Raw genomic sequence first — 11341 nt, forward strand, 5'->3', positions numbered from 1 at the left:
AATTTGGTGGCACCGGTCGGACGTGGTTAATAATTATCAATAAACATAACAACAATAGAAAATTTAATTGTACTAAGCACATTATCTCCTAGGCTCATAACCTTGTTAGAGATCTGTAAATCAAAAATTTTGAGATATAATAAAACTATACAATAATAGATGTCGTTGTTACGTTGTAAAAATAAAGGGTAGAAATAATTAAAGTTCTGGAAACCAACCAACTAGTCATATAATATATTTCTGTTTTATATACTAATTAATAGTAGTTAACTTTATTGATAAATAATTTGTCTGGGATCATTCTAAAATTATACTTATTTACTTACCATTAATGTATATTTAATGTTTTTGTATATAAATATTATTTGGATTGTTTGGAACTGACTAGGTAGAAAAAGTCAAAAACATTTAATAAATCAATATATTTATATACACAAATACAGAAGTCAGATGAACCTAACAAATTATAATTCACACGAAATGAACTTTTATAAATAACTGTAATTGATATGATCTTGCAGTCAAATAAAAGCGCTTCAGAATTGTTATAAACTAAAAAGCGTATTAGCGTATAAATAACTAAAAAATTTGTACTTAAAAAGATAGTAGTAAAAGACATTTTTTTGTATAAAAATATATATTTTTTGTCTCTTTTACTAACTAATAGAACAATTTTATAGATGACTAGCAGTATAGAAATACAGTTTACGATAGGAACGCTCTGACAGTTGCTTCCAAGGGTTTTCGGCATACCGCGCAAGTGCTTAAAGCTGAAGCACAATCTACACAGGCTACAATATGTCCGCAAGGCAAAAAAACAACACCTAATTCGTTTTTGAAACATATTTTGCACAAAGTTTGATCTTTATCCTCAGACTTCTTTTCACTGACTGTAGCAGATTGTGGAACTTTGGTTTCTACGTTAACACTACCACTGGTACTGGGCAAAGTAATGTCCTCTGTTTCCTTTTTGTCATGGAACTTTTTCACAAATTCTATGCTCTTTTTATTTAACAAATAACTACACTTTGGAAACCACATAGCATGTTGCTCCCAAGGGTCGTCGTTTTCTTCCCAGTCTTTTAGACCACCACCACAATGGAAGCACAATGTTTGGTCTCCAACTCCAAGATAATAGAATCCAGCAGATGCCAAATCTTCAGGTTTTTGTCTTAATGATTTGGGCCAATGCTTGAATGATTCCAATCTTGTCTGTTCCATCACATATTCAGGATGAGAGGGTCCTTTCACTTTTATCACACCTAACTTTTCCAGATTCACTTTATTATCCTCGGGAATCGAACACGGTAAAATTTCTACACCATATTTTCCGCAAGTGTCTCGGCCGGCCGGAGTTTCTACTTCACCCTGTGAATCGTCATGTTCACTACGCCGCTCATTCAAGAAAGTGCAATGTCTTCTCTGTTCCCGGCTCCATCTCAGATGATCATCCATTGGATTATCTTCAGGTAACCACTTGTATCCTTCTACAAAGCAGAAGGGACATCTGACGATGTCAGCATTTTGAGTGTAGTAAAAACCAGCTTCAGCTAACTTCTTTGGATCCACTGCTCCTTTCCAACTTCTGTACGTTTCCAAACGGCCCTCGTCAGTACTTAGTCCATTCAATTTTGGTGACAGTATATTGAGGCCGTTGTTGGGTCCATCAATTTCGGTTTCGCAGATTTGGTAGCTTGGGGGTAAAGCTGTATCACACATTATTTCTCCTTCGGTTGGTGATGAAGGGACAGAGAATACTGTAACAAAAGTGACATTTTAGTTTATTGTTTGACATATTTAAATCACTCATTATCAGTCACAAGGTTAAATGTGGGGATTTTAACTGATAAAATAACAAATCGAACTTTGTCACCAGATTATTACAGTACAAATAATAATTAAAATCGTATTTACATTTTATAATGATAAGTGGACGCGACGCGACATCGTTAATTGCCCATCGGGTAGTTTGGAAATATTTAGATCAGTTCAAGTAACAGTACTCGGGTGTATCGGTGCGCCTTTCTACTGAGCCGTACCATATAACACTATGCTGCCCGTCTTGTGGTTCGATAATGGGTACGAGTGTACCAAGAACTAAAGGACGGCAACGTTGTTGGAATTCAGAAACCATTCACGATTTCCAGCATTCCTTTACCCTACCTCTCCGCGTCTCGTAATTTAAAAGTATCCAGCCCTACCACATTCCACAGAGATCACATCAATGACCGAGCGCCGGAAACACAAAAAAAGCATAAACTAAAGACAGAGATAGACGCACGACTTTTATCTCGGGCCGATTCTTAGAAAAGCGCCGGTACTCCCATTTGCATACACACGAAATTGGCCGCTAATTAAAGGAGCGTTGCGTTTTGTGTGTTTTTTTACAACGGACGTCGGCGCGTCGACGGGCGGCTCGGTCAAAATAGAAATCGCCACGAATTTAAGTAGAACATCGCAAGGCTACGGGCATATGGCTGCAAATTTCGGTTATTTTTAATGGTACGACGTGTCGGGTGCGCGGCAAACGACACACACAACATTCATACTGACCTTATTCATTGATTTGCGGTGAACTGATTCCAGGTTATGAACTGAATGAATCGAATAACATTTTCAACATAACTTCCCAAGAACGTGATCCGTCACTAAACGAACCGCACCGTGAGACAGAAACACACGTACTCAGTCGACAGGACACAGAAAACAACTGCGGCGGAGCAGAGTTGCCAAGCGCACGCGCACGCTTGCTTGCGAATAGGAACGCCGGCCTTTACACTATCAGACTGCTTCACATTTATTTTATTTTCGAATTTATTTTCAATGCACAACATGCGAGGACCAGACGTACCTCCGATAATTTGGACTTTGTTAATTTTATGTTTTCACGTACGATGACGTCTGGTGAAATTCAACACTGGATTTTTTTCAGATTGGCAACTGTTGTTGTAAAATGGCTGGCACGGTATCACTAAGTAAATTTAAATAAGACGAATATTTCTTAATTTGACAGTTCGAACTTAGGTAAACAACCAACAAATATTTATTTAGTACGAATTTTCCGTTACAATTAAATTACATTTGTTATCTGTCTGGTCTAAAATTGTAAATATATATACAGTAGTGACAATAATTATTACAGCAACTTATTAAAGTAAATTGAGTGGTACAGTACCTACAATAGTTATTGTTAATAATTTTTATAATACTGTAAAAAAATAGTTAATGTTATACATACACATATAACACATAAATTAATACTATTTTAATAGCTCACATTACATAAAATATTTAAGGTTAAATTAATAATCATAAATTAGAAAACTTTCCTTCCTTCAAAGTTTTAAAACCGAACATTATTTTCGCAATGAGAAAAAGTTCCTGTTCATCAAAATTGGTTTAAAAATATATGAATTATAATGATTTAAGTATAGTAGAATAGAAAGTATTTTCTTATTTTTTAATGTTCAATTATAAATTTCATATTCTAGTTACTCAGTAAAATATTACTACTAAAAAAGGTAACTTTCCTAACATTATTTTTAAATTATATTACTGGCTTTGGCGTTGTGTATAAATATACCTTTTATAGTTATTTTTACCATAATTTCAGTCCATAATTTGTTTTTTTTTTTGTAAACCGACCTTATTATCGTTTCATTTGTATTATTGTTTGTACATTAATAATTGTAAATGATAACATAAAGAAAATGTTTATTTGTTTTAGTATGTGTAATTATGACTAACCAATTTTTCATGTTGTTTACCATTTTACGAAATAAGAACTTTATAATTTTATGAAACATACGTACTAGTATATTCCGATTAATCAAGTATTTTCTAGAAAACTACAATGTACATAAAAAGAAAAATTATAAAAATACAATTGTACAACCTCCCTGTATATTACGAAATACATATGAAAATATTAATTATAAATTAATTCATGGATTATTGACTGCACTACAAAGTAATTTTCTCTCGGTGACCATGAAATTTTCTAATGAATGAAAGAAAATGATTATGTCGATTTGCAAATATGCGTCAGAAGTCGAAAGTGCATTCACGTGTAGTTCGAATGTTTTTCAATGTCGTACATACAAAGTCGATTAATACCAGTCAATTTTAACTCATAACATGAATTTAATGCGAAATTTCTACTCACATGTGATGCATATTGCAATATCTCTTTTAATTCTAAATCTTCTTTATAACTTATCATATCGCTTGTAAAAACACAAACTGAATCACGACGTACGTTGCTGATTAATATAATATCAAATGTATTTACGCCCTCTAATTTAACACTCCCACAATACATGCGTGAATTCGAATTCAAACCGTCTATGGTTGAGAAACTTCCATGCAATTCTAGGCTTTGCTCTTTCTTGCATGGTGCCGGCTTTTGTTTCAGGTTCCTGTATTTACGAGAATCACCTACATTTCAAACAATGGTTGTTTTAAAATTGAACTAATATTATTTGTAATTAAAATTTTGGAATTTGATAATAAATAAATTTTAATAGCTGTATGTTGTCTCAAGTACAAAAATAATAAAGTTAATCATGTTAGAATTATGTGTATTGTACAAAAGGCGATAATCCCAACTTATTTTAAATTTAGAGTGTAAATAAATTTTAATTATATCTTAAGTACAAATAGTACAGAAAACAAAAATATTTATTTTGCAGTTGAAACACTTAAGACCATTATTTTATTTAACGTAAGCTTGAATAAAATTAATTCTTAAATGATAACCAATTACTGTCGCTTTAAACCTTTATATGCTCGGGGGTTCGCATTGAGTACCAAAAGAACTACGCAGCTTTAATACACTGAAGCGCCGACGTAAATTAAACTTTAACACGCAGACGTATCATCTACGATAGGCCTAAAAAATCCATGCAAACCAGATGCAAAAATGTGCAACGTTAATTGGTTGGTGAACCAAAACGCTTTCGGCAATAAATGCATTGTCTTAGATTGAACTGTAGTCCTTTAGCCCGACTGCTTTTTAGTGCTTTTAGTTCCGGTTTTGACACATTAACACGCCCACACAAGAAGCCGCCACGGAAATATTTTAAGGACAGTTCCAAGTATCGACATTAAGAATTTACTGTTCGAGTCGTCTGGTTTCTAATTATATTTTTTATGTGTGCAATTTACAGCGGTGCACCGCGTCGCAAGGAACTGACATGATTACGTTAAAATGTTTAAAAAATATTTCACTTGTCCTTAATATAAAAATATAAAATACCGTGTAATTTTATATACAGTATTAATTTATTAGTAATAATTTCTTTTTAAAATGGGGATGATGCATAATAAATATTCACGAACATTATTTAAGAACCGCTTCTTAAAATTTGGAATTTATCATGTATCCTGTATACGTCAGCTTATTCACAAGAAACTTTTATTTGTCTTGGTTCTCGCTTCAGCACTGGTTTCCACTGACGTATTTCAGTTCCATGCCCACATGGGAGCCCTACATCAGCGATGCCCACACAAGATGTTAATAGAGTTTCGTCGTGGACGGAGGTGTCTACTGCGGCGAACCTCGTACTGAGAGCAAATACTGAGACTTATTGAAACAGTCGGTGAACCGGAGGAATTCCTTAAGAAACGAGGTTAGGTTCTCAGGGTCTGGACCGTAACGAAAATATTTTGTTTCACGAATTTTATATAATCTTACTTAACCCATTGTGAAATTTAGTTTAAATGTGTTTATGTGCAACTAATACATAATTTTATTATCAATATTGTCAAGTATAAATAACTTTAATTTTATTTTTAAGTAAAATTTGGCATTTGATATGTTATCAATAATAGGTATTTCATAACATTTTAGTACATTTTTTCTTAGAAAGGAATTATCCGCAAACGCAAGTATTTTATGTTCCAACTAACAATAAAAATTTCTGTAAAATATACGCATTGATATGTATAAAAATAGAAGTGGTAAAAAAAGGGATCGTAAAATGATTTGATAATTTAAACAATAACAATATATATTTTTATTAATATTTTTTACTAACAGAACAATTATATTTAACAATAGATCAATACAGTTTATGTTAGGAACGCTCTGACTGTTGCTTCCAAAGGTTGTCGGCATACCGGACAATCGGTTAAGGCTACAGCACAATCTACACATGCTATAATATGTCTGCAAGGTAGAAAAACAATACATAATTCGTCTTCGAAACATATTTTGCACAAATATTGAGATTTCCTTCCACTAACTGTAGCAATATGTGGATTTTCGTCATCCACGTTAATACTACCATCACTAGTGCTGGGCAAACTATTAACCTCTGGTTCCTTCTTTTCCTGTATCGCTTTCACAAACAGTGGACCCTTCCTCATTAACAGATAACTACATTTTGGAAACCACTTAGCATGCTGCTCCCAAGGATCATCGTTCCTTTCCCAATCCTTGAGACCACCACCACAATAGAAGCACAATGTCTGATCTCCAAAACCACGGTAAAAGAATCCGGCAGATGCCAATTCTTCAGATATTTGTCTCAACACCTTGGGCCACTGTTTGAATGATTCAAATCTCGTTTGTTGCCCCGCATATCTGGAATGGACGGGTCCCTTTCTTCTGATCACACCAAACTTTTCCAGATATGCTCTTTTATCTTCGGGAATCAATTGTTCTCTGACTTTCTCCCTTAAAAAAATACAATATTTTCTCTGTTCCAGACTCCATCTCCAATGATGGTCCACCGGATCGTCTTCAGGCAACCACGCATATTCTGCAGTTACATTACAGAAGGCACAGCGAACCTTTTCGGTACCTTGGAGGTAGTAAAATCCAGCTTCAGCTAATTCCGTCGGTTCTACTGCGCCTTTCCATGTTCTGTACGTTAATAGACGACCCTCGACGCTTCGTAGTCCCTGCCATTCTGTTGACTGAGTTTCGTCGGTGTCGTATCTTGGACTTACAGTTACGCTAGACATTTCTTCTTTGGTTAGTGTTGACAGGACGAACACTACTGGGAAGATGATAATTTATTATTTATAAAATGACCTATGGGTTTAAGTAAAATTTATGATATATTGCTATGGGTACTTACATATTGGTTAAACTTAACGGTGGCTCAAAAACTCAGAGTTGAATCGCAAAGTAGACACTAAAGCTAAAAGCTCCTTGACAGAAAAGTTGTAGGTATTCATATGTGCTTGTATTTACCTATGAAGGATTAATCCTTAACATTTATTACTAACCTCCTAAACAAAAGTATTACAGAAACACTAAACCATTCATATTTTATATTTGTATATTTATTTGTCATTGTTATTATATATAATTTTACTATTAATGTGTAAAATCGAGTTGCCCAGGTATGGATTGTATTTATCGAATTCTTTAAGAACGGACCTGTGACTTGGAATAAAGTGAAATTCCGTTACATCTGAAAAACGCACCAGGTATAAAAATTCCTTGTGTGAACGCAGCATCTCGCACTGTATCTTCATGTGGAAAGAATTTTGTAATTATATTTGTTATGTTGCCAGACGCACACCGAAATAAACTTTTAATTGTTAGTCTCTAAAAAATAATGCTTACGAGCGTTACAGTGTTTCCAGTTTAACAAACGTACCACCTCTTTCCACGTTTTCTTCAATCAGAAAACTTTTTTAATTACCGCCATTCAGACGAAATCAATATGAACGAAAAGCCCAATAATCGATCCAATGCTGGATTATTTTCGGTCTAACCCAAATCTAAATTAAATCTGTGCGAGTAAACATCCTCGTCTATTTTTGTGCGGCTTTCAATCTGATTCACTAGAAGCATCCCGGTGAGGGCTCCCTCAAAAAATAGACCATTAAAAGATAAATATTAATTGCGGCTACGCAGCGGTAATTGGAATTGTACCTATTAATTTTTTATGGGCTGACGTAATTTTTTATTTATACGAATTGACCTTCACGCGATTATATTCACAGAATTTTTAAATGAGCACGGTCGACCCTGAAGGGGCCCACCCGAAATTTGTACGTCAGTTTGTTTATTTACTTTCGACGTACAATTTTATTTATTTTGTTGTTGTCATTAATTTTTTTTGTTTACAGAATTAACTATGACAACTTAAATTAATAAATGTGTATATTCACAATAACAAATTAATAAAAGTTAAAATATTTTGTTCAATATTTTATTTAAATATAATTTGTACATACATGTATTACTACAATTTATTATCTTAATTTTTATTAAAAAATAATCAGGATAGTCATTAAAGACGTGTAAATTATAAATTATTATATTTAAGTTCATAAATATAATTTTAAGAGATATCACAACATCAAGGCTTGATTCAATGTTTATGAATATGTAAAATTTTAAGAAAAATACGTTTTTGTTTTGCTTTTGATAACTTGACTGCATAAAGGACATGTGTCAACAGAAGATGCACATCCCATACATGCTACCAAGTGTTTACAAGGCATAAATAAAACATTTATTTCCTTACTTAAGCAAATTTTACATAATGTGGAAATTTGTGGTGTACTATTTTCAGAAGTCTCATTTATTGATGTATTCGATTTGGCATCACTTTCTTTTTGTACTGATTCAACGTTGTTTTTATTTGGATTATTAATATAATCAACGTACTCCTCTCCTTTTACCATTAGGAGATATGTACACTTTGGAGACCACATAGCATGTTGTTCCCATGCAACATCGCTATCGTCCCAATCCCTAAGTCCTACTCCACATTGGAAACACTGAGTGTGATCTCCGATGCCTTTATAAAAAAAGCCGGCGTTAGCCAATTCTTGAGGGGTTTGTTTCATATATTTAGGCCAATCTTTAAAAGATTCTAATCTTTTATTATTGTGGATGTAGTCTGGATAACATGGTTTAGATTTATTTATTACTCCTAAAGGTGTAGGTGATTCTTCACCCATATCATATTTTCCACACTCATCCCCAAATCGTGCACCATCCGTCGCCAAGTCATTATTATTATTCAGAAACGAACACACCTTTTTCTCAGCTTTACAGTATTTAGTGTGGTCACTCATAGGATTGTCCCCTGGCACCCATTTAAAAATTTCTATTCCGCAATCAAAGCATTTTACCAGGTCTAAATGTCCAGTATAGTAGAAACCAGCTTTTGCTAGATCAGCTGCAGTTAGGATATTTGGTATTGGCCAGTTCGTGAATGTTGAAAGACGACCTTCCAGTGTTTTTAAATCTTTATTTGGACATTTTAGAGTGGAGTTTGGTGTAGATGGTATGATGTCACACATGTTGTTGCTAATCTCCGATCTTAAAATATAGGTAACAAAAATATATGGATTAATATTGCTAAATATTAATTATACATTTGATAAATTATCATTAAAAGGTATTCAGATTGGGTTATCTGACAAATGAATAGACCTTTGATTATTTCTGAGAAGCAGTTTAATACTTTTATATTTTCAGATAATGATAAAATAAAAGCTCCATCATCATGAAGAACAGTAATGTTTCAATAAATTAACAATTGTTGTTGAATCTTAATAATTTTTAAAGATAAGAATAAGGAGTTAACTTTAACATGAAAAAAATAAAACAATAATAAATAAACAAATAATTAAATAATATTGAAAAGAAAAAAGTTAAAAATATTATGTTCTCTTAATTTGGGCACTATATATAATAAAATATTCATAAACAAATAACATTAATTTTTCATTCTTTGAAGATACTCATCAAATATTGTTTAGGGAGTGTTAGTTTTATATCCAAGGAACGTACTGAAATTACTCAAAAAACACTTACCGTTATGAATTTTCTACACCGAACAACAGTCTCTCTAAAAGTGATATGTTGTATGTGTGAGTACGTATATCTATCTAATCTTTTGATAAGTTAACCAGGCAACAAACATATATGGGCGATAAGAGCAATTTTTCAATGAACATTAATATATGGAAAATACAATTGATCATAATTCTCACACTTTTCAACATATTTTCTAAAAACTATTGATAAGTAAGTAATTTAAAAATATTTATTACTAATTACGTAGGTAATCCCGAGATACACTCTGAAAGGAAATCCGCAATGAAATTGATACCGTCATCTAAATCAGATTCGTTATGAGAAAATCTCATTGATTTTTACCTTTCGGTTTGAAATCGAATACATACTCCAATGTCAACTGCTGGGTAACTTTCAGTAAGTTTTTATGATGCACCAATCTTAAATATTCTTGTACATAAACCTTGTAGTCTAATTTTAGTCTAACCGCAGTGGGGGTACCCTGGCGTTTACAGGCACGCATTTTTTGTCAAGAAATTCATCAATGTGCGTACAACATGTAATTCGAGTAGACGCAGCCCCGTTCATTCATAGATCCGTAAAGAAGAACTCCAAGTAGTAGTTGCATACGTTATGAATGGCTTTCTTGAATAGACCCCTTTCTTGTTAGATACGGCGGAAGTCCATAACCTTTTTATTTCACAGCTGAATTATCATTAAATATTTCCTGTTGTAAATAAAAGGTCGCTTCGGTTGCTATCGGCTTTCTTGCTGTGTGCCCATTACGAAAATTACATTATAAAAGCGAACAATAAATTGCTAATGTTAATAGAACGGTTTTGTCTGTAAAAAGACATTCCAGAGTAAACATGGCTTTAATAAGGCAGGAAATGCCATGAAGTCAAATGATTAACATTATGTAGCGGTGTAAACTACTAAGTGTATACATTAATTTAAATTATGGTACTTTTACCCATTTATCATAGATGCCCGTGGACACAAAAACTGGACACCTAATTTTTATGTTTATTAGTCTTTTATAGAAGAGTCCATCTTTTCTATGTAATATTAAGTTTGTCGAATGAGTTATGAATTTTAACTTATAACTACCCGTATAGGAAAACTCTTTATTGTAATTTATTGTTTTTTATTCTTTATAGTTTTACTAATGAGAGTTATAAAGTAACAATTGTATGACATACATATATCGTAATATAAATGACTTATATAGATATTGACACCAAAAATCCCCGCAAAGATAAAAATCAATATCTATATTACTTATATCGATTATTGATAAAATAAGTTAACAAATTATTAATTAAAGTTAATTATCAAATACTCTGCAAGAGAGTGCTCTACAAATAAAGATTCTCGCACATCTTGCTGTTTTTAAAGTAGACAGATATTAATGTCCTATAGCTGTTATATTTAGATTGCTAAGTAAATCCTCCATGGTGGATGTAAGGGGGGAAAGCGCAATTATCCGTGTAACTTAGATGAAGCTGAAATATTATTCGGGACTGTTCTAATTTGACATTTAATTATACCGTTGGTATTAGTCGAAAT

General features: G+C 32.9%; 2 protein-coding genes across 2 annotated transcripts; both read right to left on the reverse strand.

Annotated features, from left to right (window-relative positions):
• Positions 1–405: 405 nt before the first annotated feature.
• Positions 406–9292, reverse strand: LOC109597058 (uncharacterized). Its single transcript, XM_049964198.1, has 3 exons — positions 8367–9292; positions 6192–7001; positions 406–1757 (listed from the first exon to the last, which is right to left on the reverse strand). Exons 1-3 carry the CDS (start codon positions 9271–9273, stop codon positions 706–708), a joined length of 2769 nt encoding a protein of 922 aa, XP_049820155.1. The 5' UTR covers positions 9274–9292; the 3' UTR covers positions 406–705.
• LOC109597010 (baculoviral IAP repeat-containing protein 7) lies at positions 6073–7977 on the reverse strand. Its single transcript, XM_020012632.2, has 5 exons — positions 7892–7977; positions 7614–7825; positions 7438–7561; positions 7086–7201; positions 6073–7001 (listed from the first exon to the last, which is right to left on the reverse strand). Exon 5 carries the CDS (start codon positions 6967–6969, stop codon positions 6073–6075), a length of 897 nt encoding a protein of 298 aa, XP_019868191.2. The 5' UTR covers positions 6970–7001; positions 7086–7201; positions 7438–7561; positions 7614–7825; positions 7892–7977.
• Positions 9293–11341: the final 2049 nt, after the last annotated feature.

The sequence above is a fragment of the Aethina tumida genome, chromosome 3, assembly GCF_024364675.1.
Source record: "Aethina tumida isolate Nest 87 chromosome 3, icAetTumi1.1, whole genome shotgun sequence".
Taxonomy (NCBI): domain Eukaryota; kingdom Metazoa; phylum Arthropoda; class Insecta; order Coleoptera; family Nitidulidae; genus Aethina; species Aethina tumida.

Bases quoted from the DNA above. Each gene is read 5' to 3' on its own strand.
- LOC109597010 (XM_020012632.2), bottom strand. From the start codon at position 6,969: ATGTCTAGCGTAACTGTAAGTCCAAGATACGACACCGACGAAACTCAG.
- LOC109597058 (XM_049964198.1), bottom strand. From the start codon at position 9,273: ATGTGTGACATCATACCATCTACACCAAACTCCACTCTAAAATGTCCA. The intron at 7,002-8,366 runs TTTCTTAAAATT...TCTTCCCAGTAG, and splicing joins AAGCAAAACAAAAACGTATT to TGTTCGTCCTGTCAACACTA. The intron at 1,758-6,191 runs GTATTGTTTTTC...CTTTTGTTACAG, and splicing joins ATGTTTCGAAGACGAATTAT to TATTCTCTGTCCCTTCATCA.